The 19,297-nt window shown below is 42.6% G+C and overlaps 1 protein-coding gene across 3 annotated transcripts in view; it reads right to left on the reverse strand.

Annotated features, from left to right (window-relative positions):
* ARSA (arylsulfatase A) overlaps window positions 1-18,099 on the reverse strand; it is a 67,576-nt gene extending 49,477 nt beyond the window's left edge. The window contains exons 1-4 of one of the 3 annotated variants that reach the window (XM_073619223.1): window positions 18,015-18,099; window positions 17,251-17,520; window positions 14,141-14,381; window positions 7,604-7,822 (exon numbers count right to left, since the gene is read on the reverse strand). In XM_073619223.1, the coding sequence (XP_073475324.1) occupies window positions 7,604-7,822; window positions 14,141-14,381; window positions 17,251-17,474 (684 nt within the window). In that variant the 5' untranslated portion in view covers window positions 17,475-17,520; window positions 18,015-18,099. Of the gene's footprint in view, window positions 1-7,603; window positions 7,823-14,140; window positions 14,382-17,250; window positions 17,521-17,889; window positions 17,911-17,998 lie in introns of those variants that run through there. The other 2 variants (XM_073619221.1, XM_073619224.1) reach the window with 2 other exon arrangements.
* Between the last annotated feature and the right edge of the window lie 1,198 nt (window positions 18,100-19,297).

Genomic DNA, 19,297 nt, shown 5'->3' on the forward strand with positions numbered 1-19,297 from the left:
AAAGTTACAAAGTTAGTCAGGTTGAAAAAAGACACAAGTCCATCCAGTTCAAGCATAAAAATAAAAAATAATATCACACAATCCCATATACACAAGCCTATACCCACAGTTGATCCAGAGGAAGGCAAAAAAACCCAGCAAAGCATGATCCAATTTGCTACAGCAGGGTAAAAAAATTCCTTCCTGATCCCTAAGAGGCAATCAGATTTTCCCTGGATCAACTTTACCTATAAATGTTAGTACCCAGTTATATTTTGTACATTTAGGAAAGAATCCAGGCCTTTTTTTTAAATCTACTGAGCTGGCCAGAACTACCTCTGGAGGGAGTCTATTCCACATTTTCACAGCTCTTACTGTGAAGAAGCCTTTCGGTATTTGGAGATGAAAATAAGATTTTTATAACAGCTTACCTGTAAAATCCTTTTCTTGGAGTACATCAAGGGACACAGAGCCATAGTAGTTACTATGTGGGTTATATAGGCCACCTTTAGGTGATGGACACTGGCACACCCTAAGACAGGAAGTTCACTCCCTATATAACCCCTCCCATTACTGGGAGTACCTCAGTTTTTGTAGCAAAGCATTATACATGTATCGAAGGGGAGGGACCTCTGTGTCCAGTGATGTACTCCAAGAAAATAATTTTACAGGTAAGCTGTTATAAAAATCCCATTTTCTTTATCGTACATCACGGGACACAGAGCCATAATAGTTACTATGTGGGATGTCCCAGAGCAATGCTATCTGAGGGGAGGGAGACACAAACAAAAAGTAGGGCGCCATCAGACCTGAGGACCTATACTGCTGCCTGTAGTACACTGCGCCCAAAGGCAATATCCTCATGCTTTTTTACATCCACCTGATAGAATCTTTAAATATATGGACTGAAGATCAAGTTGCGGCCTTGCAGATTTGAGCCATGGAGGCTTGGTGATGCACTGCCCATGAAGCACTAAGAGCCTTGGTGGAGTGTGCTTTGATTTGAAAAAGGTGGAATCTTCCTCCTCAAACCATAAGCTTGAACAATTACTTGCCGAATCCACTTAGAAATAGTAGATTTTGATGCTGCCTGTCCTTTTTTAGGACCTTCAGGCAACACAAACAAAACATCCGTTTTTCGAACCTGAGCAGTCGCCTTCAAGTAGACTTTGACTACTCTCACTACATCAAGAGAATGTAGCGACTATTCTTCCGTAGAACAGGGTTCTGGAAAAAATGAAGGTAGAACAATATCCTGGTTTAGATTAAAACCTGACACTACCTTCGGTAGAAAGTTAGGATGAGGACGCAATACTACCCTAATCATGTGAATAATTAAATATGGCTCTTTACAAGAAAGAGCAGCCAACTCTGATACCCTTCTTGCAGAAGAAAGGACCAATGGAATATGTCGTATCGGCTCAAAAGGCTGTTTCTGTAATGCCGACAGAACTAAATTCAAGTCCCAAGGGTTCAGGGGTGACCTAACCGGTGGATTAAGCAGCGTTACCCCCTGTATAAAGCTACAAACCAAAGACTGCGAAGAAAGTGGTCGTTGAAACAATACTGATAAGGCCGAGACCTGGCCTTTGATAGTACTCAAGGCCAGCTTCATCTCTAATCCCATTTGCAGAAAGGCAAGGATTCTACTTATGACATAATTTCTGGGATGCCAACCCCTAGATTCACACCAGGAAACATATGCCTTCCAGACTCTATAATATATGACTCTGGAGGCCGGCTTCCTTGCATTAATCTAGTTAGATACCACTGAACCTGACAGCCCACGCTTCTTCAGAATGTGGGTCTCAATAGCCAAACCGTTAAATTTAGCGTTTGTAAGGTAGGATGGAATACCGGACCTTGCGAGAGTAGGTCCGGATGTGGTGGTAGGGTCCATGGGCCCCCTACTGCCATCTTTATGATCTCTGCATACCAAGATCTTCTGGGCCACAAAAATCTGACTTCCCTTCCTGCTTGATCCTGCAAAGAAGTCGTGAAAGCAGCAGAATAGGATGGAATGCATAAATCAGTAAAAACTGATCCCACGGGGCCACCAAGGCATCTGTTCCGCATGCTAGTGGTTCCTTTGTTCTTGACACAAAGTTGTCGATCTTTTTGTTGGATCTGGACGCAAATAGGTCTACGTCCGGGATCCCCCATCTCCGGCATATTGCCAGGTAGATATCGGGGTGAAGGGACCATTCTCCCAGGAACAACTGCTGGGGACTCAAGTAGTCCGCTTGCCAATTTTCTATTCCTGGAATGAAGACTGCCGATAGGCATTGTACATGGTTTTCTACCCAAGTTAGGATATGATTCACCTCTCTCTGGGCCGCGTGCCCCCCTGGTGATTGATATAGGCCCCTGCATTGGCATTGTCGGATTGGATCCTGACGGGACAATTCTGCAACCTTAATGTCCAGGCCCTCAGGGCCAAGCGCGCTGCCCGAATCTCTAGAATGTTGATGGGCAAGGTCCTTTCGGTTCTGGACCATTTCCCTTGGACAGTCGCCTCTTCCTGGACTGCTCCCCAACCCGAAAGGCTGGCATCTGTTGTTACTTTACAGGTAACTGGTAAGAAGGATTTTCCCTTCTGCAGATTTTTGGTTATCCACCACCAACGGAGGCTCCAGCGCACCTTTGGAGGCAGACGCATTGGGAAATCTAGAGCTTGGACGTTCTTGTTCCAAGCCGATAGAATGCTGTTTTGCAGCAGTCTCGAACAAAACTGAGCATAAGGAACGGCATTGAATGAAGCCACCATCTTTCCCAATAACCTCATGAAAAGCTGAATAGAAGAATTCTTCTTTGCTCTGACCATCAGAATCAGCTCCTTTATGGTGCTGATCTTAGCCTGGGGCAAGAATACCCTTTTCTGGGCTGTATCTATGATCAGACCCAAGTATTCTAATCTCCTTGATGGATTTAAAGAAGATTTCTCTAGGTTGAGAATCCAACCTAGGTATTCCAGGTAGTTGACTGTGGTGACCATACTTTGGTCTAAGAGGGCTACCGAGCAGGTCGTCTAGGTAAGCTATAATCGTTATACCTTGAGCCCTTAATCTGGCCAGAGGAGGGGCCAGGACCTTTGTAAACACCGAGGTGCAGTAGCTAGACTGAAAGGCAGAGCTACAAACTGAAAATGGATCTTTTCTACCTCGAAATATAGATATTTCTGGTGAGTGGGGAAAATAGGCACATGCAGGTATGCATCCTTGATGTCGATTGACGCCAGAAGTTCTCCTCCTTGCAGGATGGAGACTACTGATCTGATTGATTCCATGCAAAATGAGCGGATATTTAGGAATCAGTTCAGATCCTTGAGATCTAGAATGGGTCTCACAAATCCATTTGGTTTTGGCACCGTGAAGAGGTTTGAATAAAACCCCAACCCCTGCTCTTCCATGTAAACCGCCATGATCACTGTTTGAGACAAAAGCTGGTCTAATGCTTGAAAGAGAGATTTCTTTTTCTCTGGGTCTTTGGGAACGTTTGATCTGAGAAAACGAGGAGACGGGAGCTCTCAGAACTCTAGTTTGTAACCTGGAGCTATTGTGGAGATTACCCATCTGTCTCGAAACTCCTCCTGCCAGATCCTTGAGAATTGCAGAAGTCTTCCCCCCACTCGAGCAAGCAGGGGAGCCCCTTCATAAAGAGGCTTTAGTATTTTGTTTTGTAGGTTTCCTTCCCCAGGACTTCTTTTGTCTCTGGGGTTGACCCTGAGGTTTACCTCTTGAACCTGACGGCGGAGGCCGTCGTGACTGGCTGGAGGCTGATGCCCCTGGCCCTGGATAAGGAGCCCGTTTAAATGAGGGACGTTTACTCCTTTTTTAACTGGCAAAAAGGGTACTTTTTCCACTTGAAATTTTTTGGATATATTTATCCAAATAGCCGTTCACCCTGGAAAGGAAAACTAACCAGGGGTTTTTTGCATAGTGCTTCGGCTGACCAATTTTTCAACCATAGGATTCTACGCATATGCATCAGCCCAAGCGTAAGGCTTGAAGAATAGAATCTCTCATTGCGTCAATTGCAAAACATAAAGCCCCTGGCAGCCCGGCTAAATCCTGGGCCTGCTGATCAGGGATAACCTTGAGCACCTGTCTCAACTGGTCTTTCAAGGATTGACATACACCAATTGCTGCCACTGGAGGTTGAGTCACTGAACCTGCCAAAGAAAATGCATTTATCAACAGGAATTCCAATTTCTTATCAGTTGGATCCCTAAGCATTTGAGCGTTGCCAACTGGACAAGTCAAACTTTTATTCACAGAGGATATAGCAGCGTCAATTGCTGGTATCTACCACTTTTTAGTGAATTTTTCCTCCATGGGATAAAGTGCTGAAATTTTGAGGAAAAAAAAATGCTTATCTGGATGATCCCACTCAGAATACATAAGCTGTTCCATCAATGAATGGACAGGAAAGGCATGCACAGCTTGAGGAGGCTTTAGCGAACCCAAACAAGAAATGGGCTTACCAACCGACTCCGTTAAGGGTAGCATAAATGTGGAGTGGACCATTTCAGTAAGAGCTTGCACCAGCAATCTTTCAGATTGTCCTTCTGCAAATTGACCCCTCAGAAGAGGAGTCATCGGCCTCTTCATGGTCCCCTGAGGGGAATTCATCTTCTCCCGCCCCCAGTTCCTCTGTTTGAAGGTCCTGGGTAGTAGAAGGGGACCTGTCGTGTTTTCTCCCACTCTGGGAAGATGCAATTAAAGCTGCTAACCTTTCTTCCAATCCCACCAAAGCTGAGGAAAAAACCTCCTCAGTAATATAGACAGGGGCTGCAATGTTGGAAACAGTTGCAACACTTGACGGCCCCGATGGCTCACCCTGACCAGCCACCCCAGATCTCTCAGGGGAGGATGGCATTGTAGAGGTGAGAGTAGGGTCCTCAGAGCCTGAGGGAAACACCTTTGGGCCCTTTTTTGGGGTGTTTACACCTCCCCTTCTGACCATAGTCCAATGCACAAACGCAGAGGTACTGCCAGAAAACAATGCACCCACTGCTGAGAAAAATAGTCCAGCAACTGCCGCAGCTATTTAATGCTCAGCCTGATGCTTAGTAAACGTGCCTTGGGAATGCCTGTGTCACCACTTACATGCCCACATCTGCTCGTGTCCTTCCGTCAGCCTGCAAATGGGGCTTTTTATTATGCACCCGCGCTGTGGACGTTGAGGCACGGCAACGCCGTGCCAAGCTATGCCCCCTCCGTCTTCCTACCGCACCCCCCTCTCTTTTAAAAAAGATCATTTCCCAAGCACGAGCGGGCCTCCGATCCGACGGGATCGGCGTGTATGGGAGCAGGTGGTGGAGAGGAGGAAAGCAGATGAAGAACCGCCGTGCTGAGGTGGTGGAAGAGGGAGCAGAGCGGCATCCGCCGATCGTTCTGGGCTCCCCCTGCCTAATCTGGGAGAGGGGAGAGAAATTCCTGTCCAGGTGGGGGGTGTTTTTAGTAAAAAAAAACCCCTCGAACATCTTACCGGAAGCTTGGGACTGGTTAGCCAGAGGAAGCCTGCAGCTACTGCTGACACAGAGCGAAATATAGGAAACATGAACAAGGTACGTGCTTTTTACAGCCCCCGGTGGCGACTTTAGGCATGGCAACATTTACTACAAGGAGAAAATCCATAAGAAAATGTAAAATTCTTTAGGAATCACCACTTACCTTATCCCGCTGCAGGGATTCTGTGGTAAAACCAAACAGACGCAATCTTCACCCCTCACGGCGGGCTCCGTTAAAAAACCTTTAAGGACCAGGGCCCCTTTTTATTGGGGTTTCACTCTCTTGGACCCGTATAGCACCCCGCCTGGAAGTTTTATGGCTGAAAAAACCAAAGCACTGGATCCCTGGGTTCCAGCTCTCAAAAAAAGAGAAGCGTTATGGGCTAAACCTCATTTCTTCTGCCACGGGGCCCGGGTACCATTCAATTTGGCCTGAAAAGATACTTTGAATGGATTGGGCTGCATAGCTTGCCCCAGCAAAGATTAATCCAGTGGAGCTCAGCACGTAAGGACGTTATTCCACTGCATAGCTTGGTGTCATCTGCAAAGACTGAAATGGTACTTTTAATCCCAGATCCTATATCATTTATAAAGATATTGAAAAGTAAGGGTCCCAACAATGAACCTTGAGGTACACCATTGATAAACTTGGACCATTCAGAGTAAGAATCATTAACCACTACTCTCCAGGAAGTAAAGGGAGATGGATTTATCTGCCCTGAGTGAAATGGGGAAGAAAAGAAAGAGAAGCTATGCAAGAAGTTCTTCTTTGAATTTGACCATCTAAGCGGCATCAATCTGCATTAAGCGACTTTTGAATTCCCACTGACTAGTATAGTGAGAGAAGGAGCTCTGTCATTTTTTCCCCACTTGTTTTTAAAGGCTGCAAATTTTAGGGCTACCAATATTTACCATTTACTAAACAGTGAGCCACTAATCTGGAGGAAGCATGCAAGACAGTTTAGATAGATTGTGGCACCACTGGCTACATTGCTCAAAGTCAGTGATGCCAGGAGCAGGATGAAAATCCCATGGACTGCATCAATGACATCAGCAATATTCCTATTGGAGAAGTAAATTTCTTCAAAGATTCACAAAAACAGAATTAGTCATCATTTAAAGAAATCCTGTGGTCAGAACATTGATTTCAATGATTTTCCATAAAGCTGTATGTGCATTTAACATTTTTTCTGCATGCTATTTACTGGAAAATACCTCCTTTTGTGTAGACATCAAAAAGCCCTGAGACTGCTGCTGAGTGTCGCCATCTTGGAGGTGATGTCAGCAGTCCCAGAGCTGACACTCAAGTAATATTTATTTTTACTCATCCCATTGCGGCAACATAAAAGGTTGTGTAGGGAAGGGAAACAAAATGGCAATGTAGCTAGGCCAGCACAGACAGTAATTATACACTTCCAGCAAAGGAGAGAGCTGTGATGTGCAAGGAAGGATGGGCTGTGCTAGGGAACGGACTCTCCTGGAGTAGTCAAATAGTCTATAAAATGTTCAAAGGCTAATTATAAGTGAAGAAAAAAAAAATCATCTATGGAAAGGAAAAACACAGCAAGTAAACTATTAAAATGTTTGTGTTCTTTTACCTGCAACTTTTTAAGTTGGTCACAAGGTCTCTAAAGCCAGCCATAGACCGTTCAAATCTCAGCCAGTTCAGCAAGAACCATCTGGCCATCTATGGGCAGGCTGAATGTTCCCAAGACAATTCAGGGATCGACTTGGGTACAACCAGCATGTCAGATTTTTAAGATACAAATATTGGTCGCTAGCAATAATCACTGTGCACTGTGTTTTCCCCCCACACTGACTGTTGATGGGAGAATTTAACAATTTTCTTTCCTGCATTCTGTGGTTACAGGTAAGAAAATCGTATCATCTATGACCGGCTTAAGGATAGTGAGGGACAACATATACATTATCCTTCTATTCCTAAGGTGAAATGTGTATATCCATCCTTCTGGATCCCTTTCTTTCTGTACCAGGAAAGGACATTGCTTTTTGACCTTGTTTTATTTCAGAACTCTCCCCAGTGTGAGAACAACACTGAATGCATTGCTTGTTGCTCATAGTACTTTAAGAATAAGTAAAGTGGTGACTCACATGTGCCGCATAGTAGAGGAAGAATGGTTTATTCTGTTCAGCTGCTTTCTGAATAAATGATTTGCTGAACTGCTCATACAGAGGGATGAGTTCAGTAAAGTCCACGGGTTGCTGCAAGATATTCTCATCAATGAACACCGGCAGAAGAGCTTCACCCAAATCACATGTCCCATAACAACGCGTGTCTGGAGGGAAGCATATTAGATTCTGACAGGGGCCCTGCATGTAAAAAAAACATAAATAAAGTATAGGACAGATAGCAAACCTCTGCAGTATATTACTAATATATTTTAAGTTTTATTTTATCTCCAAGTAATTTGGGGCCAAGTCATGGTTTCTTAGGCCTCCATAAACCCCAGCGGAAACCGACTAAAAACTATGGCTCCCCTAAAGTTGAAGTGTAACTTCACTTTTGTTGAGAAAAAAAACATTCCCCTCTGGGTGATCTATGTACAGTGCACGGATTTTATCAAACTTGTTGCCTATTCCTACTTTTCGTTATTCTGAAGAAATCCCTGTGTGCTTGTCAGTATCCATGTGGGAGAGTGTATTTAATGGGAGAATGGGAGTAGTTTCATAATTATCAATCAGCTGTGCACCTGCAAAGCTCTAATGAGGAAAGCTGCTGGGCCTGCATCCCTTTAGACGTGATTTCCTACTGGAAGTATCTCACCAAAAATGCCATTTTTGTTGCAGGGGATGCCTGAAATTTGACTTCTATCTTTGGGCAAACTTATGGGAAAATTGGTGAGCCAATCACATAAGCAGGAAATGATGTTTCGGGGGGGGGGGGGGTCAGTACACATTCTGTGTACAGAACACCTCCAGGTAGCCACATGGAATTTTCAGAAAATTACAGCATTGCAGATTGAAAAGGAAAGATAATTTTAACATTCATTTATTAATAACATTCATTTATGACTTGTATCGCAATTGTATACGCTATAATATTTTTTTCTTTATTTGTTATTTTTTTCCCACAACAGTGGAGTTACCCTTTAACCATAGGTGTCCATCCTAATGCTACCACAAGAAAAACAATAATTCCTCTGAAGTATTCTCAATATTATGGAATATCAAACATTGTGAAATCGCTGATAAGCTTCTAAGCCTTGTCAAGTGGACAAGCCAAGTAACTCATGTATGCAGAACCCTCCCTGGAATAAGAAGCTCCCCCTCCTATTCTAAGGATACAGCCAGAATGTTGAATTTTATCCGACTTGATCTGTTTTGGGGTTAACGTGTCAGAAAATAATAAAGTTATTAGGTTGGTATAACAGTCAACTAACATTTTCAGAAGGAGGTTATCAAGGTTTATCCCCATATCTGATTCATGACTCTTTAGACAAAAATCAAGTCGCTGGCATCTATGAAAAACCAAAATATCAGTTTTGAGCATCCAAACCAGGAAGGAGTCTGAACCCATGTCTGGCTGAACCTGGAAAGAAGCCAACAGTGCTGGCCCAATCAGCTGTGGCCAAGGCATCCCCGGACCTGCAGTTGCACATATGCAAAGGAATGGGAATGTACATGGCCCTATTAAGTCAATGATGTCATGAACATCTCAACCCCTTTTTGAACATGCAGCATGGTGTGGGGAATAACTCAGCAGTAGTCGATTGGCCTAGCACTGAGATTCCTTCTGGGTTTGACCCTTGCCCAAACTCATTCCTTGTCCTACTCCCAACCCATTTTAGCTCTGTGTAGATCCAAGAACACTCACAGGCAAATTCAGCATTGAATTAAAATGTTAAAACCGTTTTAGTGCACCATTACTACTTTGCAATATGCCAGCACTAAGGCACATTGCAGGTTTTCCCTCTCTAATCTTGCTACGTAATAGCAAAACCCACTGCTAATGAATGTGTAAGGCAGGAGTGTCTAACCTTTTAACCTTCCTGGTCCACATTGGAAGAAGAGGAATTGTCTTGGGCCACAAATAAAATACACTAACAATAAAGATAGCTGATGAGCAGAAAAAGTCAGGCATATTACAAGTTAACAATCATGGATATAGATAATGTACCTATTTTTATTATAAAAGTAGAAGAGGGCAACATAAAACTAGTACGATATCTTACACTGTTTTTGATGAACGAAAGCATCAATATCTGGTTTGAAGGAAGTATTAGCAATTGTCAATGAATTCTCAAGGTGCTCATTAGATATTTTGGGCCTAATTTTGCGCTTTGTCTGTTTCATCCTTGAACATAGGGATGAGCCTGATGTTCGAAGCGAACATTATACGGTGTTCATGGCAAATTCGAAAAACCGCGGAACACCGTTCAAGTCTATGGGACACTAACATGAAAAACCAAAAGTGCTAATTTTAAAGGCTTATATGCAAGTTAAATGTAGTAAGTGGATTGCGCTAACTTCTAAAAATGTATTACCACTCCTAAAAAATAAACAAAATATACAAGTGCAAAATAAGACTATCCTAAATAACGTGCTGCTCTGTGCCCACTATTGTGTATCCAAATTTTCTTACAACACATCATAATCCTTATGCAAACCTTACCACTGATGAAAAATACCTTACGGTACTGCCAGCAGCTATTAAAGTGCTAGTGCAAAAAAGTAATAAAAAAATTAAATACGTGCCAATGTTACTCTCTGACCATTAAATCTCAAATGTCAACATATAAGTGTACAACACAGTGCAATATATATCCTCAACATATATGTGTACACCACAGTACACTGAATGTCCTTAGTGAGTTATCACTTCTGTGCAACGTTCCTTCTCAATATAAAGTGCTTCTACTTCCACTGCTTAATGTGACTTCACCACCACCTAATGCAATGGCCACTCACCAGATATATTTAGAATATGCGCCTTTGGTTTATTTATTTAGGATAACCACTCCGTTTATGATGGATCCAGTAGCAGCCTTTCCAAGCAGTATAGTAGTGCCTCTTGCTCTGTTTAGTTCTCATAAAAACATATGGATAGCCATCATAAGTGTAGTATGTAACTCTCATTTGAACTCACATGTTATAGTGCCTCTAAGCCGACACCAAGCTAATCCAGCCATGTGTATGGAGAGCAGAGTCTCAGTTTGTCCCCCCCTCTATTGCTGAGTCTCCTCATGGTGGCGTGCGTTCCGAGCCTCATTTTCGTTAGACCAGAAGTGACAAGGAAAATCTCCCAGCAGCCTCTACGCGTTTCGCAATATCATTTGCGTCATCAGGAAGCTGCTGTGTCTATGCCCCTCCTATCATTTATACCCCTTTTGGTTGTATATTGCCCTATCTGCGTGCCAAACAGCCGGAAACGGCCGTGTCGCAATACCGGAAGTGGTTGAGCTGCCATCTTAACTACTGGATACAATGTCTGCTTTCCCTCAGTATATATCTATTGTTATTAGTTATTATTCATATCCCCGCTGTCCACAATCATTGCCAGCCTGCTCTGTATCACGCATTCTATATACTATATGGGCACCTCCTAACTGTCTACAGGGTTCCCCCATGCACACAGCTGGATCACTTTTACAATCTTAAAAACCCAAACCTATATAGGCTACAAATTCATCTGTCTCTTAACATATCCACAATTTACTATTTAAATTTAATTAAAATTTAGACAACGCAATACTGTAAATGATTACCACTTGATTAATTGATCTTAACTCTTACATACATTTCTGTACCCTGGTATGCCTTGAGGCCTGGTGTCAGGTCCCTGGCATTGTTGTTGCTTTTTCTTTGTTACTATGTTTTATAACTTTGTTGAAAATTAATAAAATCTAATTGAACCATAAATTTAATTAAAATGTAATTAAATCATATAAAAAAAAAAAAAAAAAAAAAAAAAAAAGTACTTTTCAAACCTAATTGCCTTACCCAAACTTAAACTGCTCCTAAAGATCACAGACACGTGCATCAAAAGGAAATAATCAAAATAGAAAAAAAAAAAAAATATATATATATATATATATATATATATATATATATATATATATATATATATATATATATATATATATATATATATATATATATATATATATATATATATATATATATATATAAAAATGAAAAAAAAAATGAAAAAAAACACAAACACAATAAAAAAATACAGATAAATATATCCAATGAAAATAAAAATCAAGATGAAAATGAAAATAAAAAAAATATTAAAATAAAATAAAAATAAAAAACAACAAAAACAAAAATAAAATAAAAAATAGTATTAAAAATGAAATTAAAATAAAATTTAAAAATTTTAATATAAAATAAAATTACTAAAAAGTGCACGAGTCAATAATCTTCTATGAAGCAGTTCACATCTACTTCCACATTCATCCCTTGAGGTCTCATCGTATTTAATCGGAATATCCAGTAGGTTTCATTACGTGATACCTCTCTACGCAAATCAGATTTCTCCAGTCCTGTTCTATTCTATCAATAGCATAAAATTTGAGATGTCGTGGGTCTCTTATGTACATCCCTAAAGTGCTTTGAGACACTGTGATGTTTCCACCCCTTTTTAATGTTTCTCACATGTTCGCCTATTCGAACAGGCAAGGCTCTAGTTGTTCTACCTACATACTGGAGCCCACAACTGCACTCCAGTATGTAGGTAACGTGTGCTACCACATGTTATGAGCTTATCAATTTTAAATTCCCGTTTTGTTGCGTAGGATTGGAATCCTGTGATTTTCCTATTTGTCTTATTTGTAAGCCTGCATGGTTTGCATTTTCCACATCTATAAAAACCTTTATGGTTGAAAAAAGTTGTCATTCTTTTGGGGGGGGGGTTGGGTACATATTTCACAATAATATCCCTTATTCTTTTTGCTTTTCTATAAATGAATGCTGGTTTTGGTGGGAGGATTTGGCTCAGTGCAAATTATCGGCCAATTCTTTTTCACAATCCCTTCTAGTATTCTGTATTGACTATTAAATCCTGAAATGAATGTGACCTTGTCCTTAGTTTTATTTGATCTATTTTTACTTTGTAGTCCCACTAATTATGGGCCTTCCTGGTAGTTTAGTTTTATGTTTGTGGACTTTTGGTACTTAGTATATGATAGTTACTTTGGGTGCATCTGGTAATAAGTACCTACCTTCTTTTTTGTTTAATATTCTATCTGCAATGCCTTTGTTTAAAAATTCTTCCAGATTCCGATAAGCCCCCCGCCTGGTATGGATTTTGGGAGGACCCCAACGCCATTTTTTTTTCAATTATTTTTATCTATATTGCCAGGATCTGACAATTCATTACAGCCGCAAGCAGTTTTAAATGACTTTTCTTCCTTTAGAAATGTCATTTTGCTGTGGTATTGTTCTAAACACAGGAAAAATGTGCTACTTTACAGGCATATTATAGACACCCCCCCAGGCATGATATTTAAAGGAATATTTCATTTTTATTGTTTCACTTTAGGCTTTATTAAAATCACTGCTCCTGACAAAACGGGCATTTTAAAAACTTTTTTTTGCATTGATGCATGTCAGAACCTGGGTCCCCAAACACTTTTTATGGCAATAAGTTGCATAAAAGCCTTTAAAATGAGCACTTGATTTTTCATGTTCGTGTCCCATAGACTTTAACGGTGTTCGCTTGTTCGTACTAATTTTTTGCCTGTTCGCATGTTCTGGGGCGAACCGAACCGGGGTGTGTTCAGCTCACCCCTACTTCAAAATAGTTGCTCACAACTATAGGTGTTGCCAAGAACTGACAACATGAATGAGGTGTGATTGTGAAGAGTGGGATATTATTCTTTGGCAGATAAAACTTTTATAAGGTCCAGTAAAGGGACACTGTCAAGTTTTTCTTCAGCCGCATTCATTCGTTAAAGTGGTTCTAAAGGCAGAAGGTTTTTTTTTTTTATCCTAATGCATTCTATGCATTAAGATAAAAATCCTTCTGTGTGCAGCAGCCCCCCTCATAATTACCTGAGCCCATCTTGATCCAGCGATGTTGCATGAGAGTCTCTGCTGTCCGGAAGTCTCACTCCCGATTGGCTGAGACACACAGCGGGCACCATTGGCTCCCGCTGCTGTCAAAGTCAGTGAGCCAATGAAGAGAAAGAGGGGGCAGGGCGGAACCGCAGCTCTGTGTCTGAATGGACACACAGAGCAGCAACTTGGCATGGGTGCCCCCATAGCAAGCTGCTTGCTGTGGGGATACTCGGCAAGAGGGAGGACCCAGGAGAGCCAGCGAGGGACCCAAGAAGAGGAGGATCTGGGCTGCTCTATGCAAAACCACTGCATAGAGGAAGTAAGCATGACACGTTTGTTATTTTTACAGATGAAAAAAAATAAGACGTTAATATCACGTGTAAACGCGTTTTTACAAAAGATTCCAAAAAAGGTCTATATTTTTAAGTAAGTGTATGATTGTGTTGGGCCGCATTCATAGTTGTCATGGGCTGCAAGTGGGACACCCCTGGTGTAAGCTGTCAGTAATTAACAAACACATATAATCCTAGTAAAGTCTTTACTACACCCCTCTCGCTGTGTGGACACACTCTGACTAGGAGGGTTACAAATAATAGTCACGTCACCTTTCCAGAAGCTTTATACCTGATCGTGGGAATAGGGAACTCCCAAGAAGTGCTGAAACCCTTGTCGAGTTGGCAGGAAAGTCCCATTCAGCCCGAGGCCCAAGTGCCATTTACCTGCCATGGCTGTGACATAACCACGGGACTGTAATACTTCAGCAATGGTGACCTCACTGAGAGGCAAACCTCCAACTGAGCTGGGGTAGAACACACCAGGGTACACTCCAGAACGAGTTTGGAAACGACCTGTCAGGAGGCTAGCTCTAGAGGATAGAGAAAAAAAAAAGGCATTAAAGTAGAACTATAGGTAAAACTTTTTTTTTAATTTTGGATAAAGTAAGAGAGGTTTATAACCCTTGTCAGATTTCTTTTTGCCGTCTGTGTACCATTGCAGGGATTTCTCTTCACTTCCTATCCCATAGCCAAACAGACAGTGAGAGGAAATCCCTGCAAATTAAGGGATTTCCTTGGGGACCCCCAGGTTACCAGAACTAGTGTCCTCATTGGAAGATTTCCCCTCAATTACCTTTCTGTGGAAAACACAACATTCGGGGTTTTCTTTTACATTCGCTGATAATGGTAAACAATACAAAAAGAGGGTGCCTCTCCTTACAGGAGAAGTCCAGCGTGAGCTCGTTTTGCTGGGCTTCTTCTTTGGGTCACAGGAGTGCAATTTGTTTTGCACTTCATCTTCAGCAGAGAGTGGTCCGAAGTCCGCTCTCTGCTGATGTTACACAGATCAATCCATGCACTGCGTCATCCTGACTCTGGAAGTCTGGATCCGCCAGGTGCCTGGACTGATAGGTGTCTCAGACTCTCAGCAAGCCACAGAGACGGCTCCACAGCTCAGTGCTCCCTCCACAGTGCCCCTCCACAGCTCAGTGCTCCAGTGAGCATGGAGGAGCAGAGAAGAGAGCTGCTGATTGACAGTCAGCAGCTCTCTGCTCGGGGAGCTGAGAGAACTGAGCCATCGGCGGCGTTCGTTGGCTCTGTTCTCAGTGCAGAGGCACCGGGGGACCGATGCTGCATCCACCTAGGTAAGTATAATGGGGGGGGGGGCCAAAACACATACTTCTCCTTTAACAGTGGCAGAGACAGCATAAAAAACTGGCAGGCGTTTTAATGCATCTCTACTCTATCCAAAACTAAAAAAAAAAAAAAAAAAAAGGAGGAGGTTTTGCCTTTAGTTATACTTTAAGAAGATGACCATTAAAACAACAGAGAGGAATGAACCAAATCGAAAAGTAGCAAGCAAACTGAGAACTCATACTAAATTGCATAACATCTAAGAACAATACTCTGCTACATTTCCTTTTCTAAGCGGACCTGAAAACATAATATACATAAATGATTTATTACATTATAGCCCTAAAAAATGCTATTCCTATTCTTTCCCATTGTTAAATGAAGGTAGAAAAAAGTTAAAGGGGTTGTAAAGGCAGAAGGTTTTTTAGTTTAAGACAAAAAGCCTTCTGTGTGCAGCACCCTCCCCCCCCCCCCGCCTCCCTCCCAGCCCCCTAATACTTACCTGAGCCCCCTCTCTATCCAGCGATGTCCACGAGTCCCTCGGCCATCCGGGACTCTCTCTCCTGACTGGCTGAGACACAGCAGCGGTGCCATTTGTCCAAGTCAGTTAGCCAATCAGAAGAGAGAGGGGACACACACGGAGCTGCAGCTTGGCTCAGTTGCCCACATAGCAAGCTGCTTGCTGTGGGGGCACTCAATAGGAGTGAGGGGCCAGGAGCAGCGAAGTGGGACCCGTGAAGAGGAAGATCCAGACTGCTCTGTGCAAATCCACTGCACAGAGCAGGTAATCCATTCATATCTGAATCTACTCATATCTGAAACTGTGTAGGCAATTGTTGCCTTTGATATTGCTTGGAATGATTATGCTTGCTTTGTAAATCTCTCCTGAAGATATTGTGAAATAAAGCAAAGAAGTTTTTAAGTGCAGCAACCTCTTGGACTTTTCTTCTATATACGAGGTCAGTGGGAAGACCTGATTGCTGGCACTAAACTGTAAGCAGAGTGCGGTTCTCCTCTACAAGTGAATTGAATATATATATATATATATATATATATATATATATATATATATATATATATATATAAATTTCTAGCAGGAACACAGGGGAATGCACCTCCAGCACTAAATGTATGTAATGGCAAGGGTGCTCTGGTGGGCTGGTGGGTCCATTGATACTGGTTGTTGGGGAATCTATTGTTGCTGGGGGGGATTTGAGGGAGGGTTCCAGTGGTGGCCGCTCCATCAGGGGCGCAGGGGCCCCCCTAATTTCTGCACCTGGCCCCTAATCTACATGCAGGGTGCCAGACACATGGATTTCAATTTTTTTTTTGAAGCACATGATTAGAGCCTGAGGCTCTAATTGGCTTCAAAAAAGGGTGGGCTCGGGGCGAAGAGCACTGTGCCCTGAGCCCACTCAGTTGTGTGGCAATAGCAAATTAACATTCCCTATTATCTTCCTGATTCGCCTACCGGCGAATCAGGAGGCGGGTTCAGGGCGAAGCCGCCGAGGAGACACAGGCCCGCGCCTTAGATGGGGTAAGTACAGGGTTTGTTGATCGACGAGGGAGGGGATTTTGACAGAGCATGGGGGGTTTGAAGGACTGGCCGACGAGGGGGGGGGGGGTGATGGTCAGGTGGCTTGTTTACCGCCCCCCTCCCTCAGAAAATGGGAGCCCCAGCTGCCACTGGAGGGTTCTATTGTTGCTGGGAGGGATCTACTGTTGAGGGAGAGGTATATTTTTGCTGGTTGCTGGCAGATCTATTGTTGCTGGCGGGGTGTTAGGTTTTGGGGGGGATCTGTTGTTGCTGAGGGGACGGGGGTTGTTGCAGAGGGTCTATTGTTGCTGGGTCTAGTGTTGCTTTTGGGGATCTATTGTTGCTGGGGGGGTTCTACTGTTGCCTGGGAGTGGTAGGGTTATTGTTGCTGGTAGGGGGATTTATTTTACTGCTTTTCTTATTAATAATAAAATTCTATACAAAAATTACTTAGGACTACAAGATGATACTTGGTTCTGTTTTATCTAAAAAGAGCAATACTTTACAGACAGAGTCGGTGAGCAACCAACATCCAAAGAAAGCCATTGGTTACCCCATAGAATGATTACCTGGAAGGTGAGCACACGGCTCCGGTGGTGTAGAAGTTTGTAAAGCGCAGTCCTCTAGCGGCCATTGAGTCCAGGTTAGGGGTGTGGGAGGTGGGGTGCCCATAGACACCCAGATCTCCATATCCCATGTCATCAGCAAATATCAGGATGATGTTGGGAGGACTCGAGGAGGGATCAGCAGAGCAGAGCAGGAAGCCGGCCAGGAAAAAGATCCAGGGGGACATGATGAGATCTCCTATGATGCTGGGGATTCTTCTCCTCTCAGCATGCCTGAACAATAAACACAATGCTACAGATCATCCTCAGACATAGAATACAGATCATCCTCAGACATAGAATACAGATCATCCTCATAGATATAGAATACAGATCATCCTCAGACATAGAATACAGATCATCCTCATAGATATAGAATACAGATCATCCTCATAGATATAGAATACAGATCATCCTCATAGATATAGAATACAGATCATCCTCATAGATATAGAATACAGATCATCCTCATAGATATAGAATACAGAGTGCAGGGACTGATCAGAGAGAGGTCAGTAATAGGAGAGAGGAGGGAGTGCTGGGAGATGACACTCAGTACAGTTAAAGAGAAGTGCAGCGATAAAGGAAATACATGGTGCTCACAATAAGTACTGCAGAGAGATGGCAGTATGAGATCAGTGCATGATCAGTGAGATGACATGCTATAGAACCCGTCCCGTTCCCTCTACATACACACACCGATCACACATACATTTAAATCCCCGCACCTCTCTGTTCAACTGCAGCAAGCGTACAGAGGGCTCGGGTCACGTGACGGGGGAAGGCGTGGCGTTAGAGCGGACTGTCACACATAGGCGTGTTATAGATGGCAGGAGGGCGGAGCTCTGTCCTGTCACTCTGCTGAACACACATCCTTGTTGACACATATCTTCTTCATTAATAATAACTACCAGGGACTCGCACTGATCCCTGACTTCACCAGACACGTCTGCAATGTACATGACAGATCTCATATATGGTATACAATGAATAAAGTACAAGCAATGGAAATCTGATCAGATACAAAAGTAGGTACAAAATAAAGTAGAACTAAACGCAAAACTTTTGTTTCCATTTTGGAGAGCGTAATGCCTGGTACACACAATGAGATTATCGGACGAATGATCGTCTTTTTTTTTTTATGCATGCTAGTCTCTTATCGAAAATCAAGAGGTTACTTAACCACTTGCCGACCGGACACTTAAAGAGGAGTTCCCACTAAAAAAAAAAAAAAAATTAAAAGTCAGCAGCTACAAATACTGCAGCTGCTGACTTTTAATAATTGGACACTTACCTGTCCCAGGGTCCAGCAATGCGGGGGATTGAAGACCCGCTCGTCTCTCTGTCCGGCATTGCAACTGTTGGCGCTCGGCGTTGGCTTCACAGCCGGGCACACACTGCACAAATGCGCGAGCGGCACCGCGTGCCGTTATTGGCCGCGCAATCATATGGGATCTGTCACGTGTCCCATATGATTGACAAGAGGGAGGGGGCAGAGCTGAGCCCTTCCTGCGCCGAGGGGAAGTGATGTCACCAGCCCAGGCACTGAAGGAGGCAGACTACTAGGGACCCCCTAGCAACAGGCATTTAGAGGTGAGTAAAAAAAAAAAAAAAAATTCCAATTTTTTTTTTTTTTTTTTTTTTTTAGGCTCATTTATGCATTTTTTTTTGGGGTGGAACACCACTTTAAACCACCCGTCCTAACCAGGCCAATTTTTAGCTTTCGGTGCTCTCACATTTTGAATGACAATTACTCAGTCATGCAATACTGTACTCATATGAAATTTTTGTCCTTTTTTTCACATCACTGGGTTTTTTATTTTTTGCGCTGTAAATGAAAATAGACCGAAAATTTTGTTAAAAAATTCATTTTTCTTCGCTTCTGTTATAAAATTTTGCAAATTTGAAATTTTTCTTCATAAATTTAGGCCAAAAATTATACTGCTACATGTCTTTGGTAAATATAACCAAAATCAGTGTATATTATTTGGTCTTTGTGAAAGTTATAGAG

The sequence above is a fragment of the Aquarana catesbeiana genome, linkage group LG03, assembly GCF_042186555.1.
Source record: "Aquarana catesbeiana isolate 2022-GZ linkage group LG03, ASM4218655v1, whole genome shotgun sequence".
NCBI classification, from domain to species: Eukaryota; Metazoa; Chordata; class Amphibia; order Anura; family Ranidae; genus Aquarana; species Aquarana catesbeiana.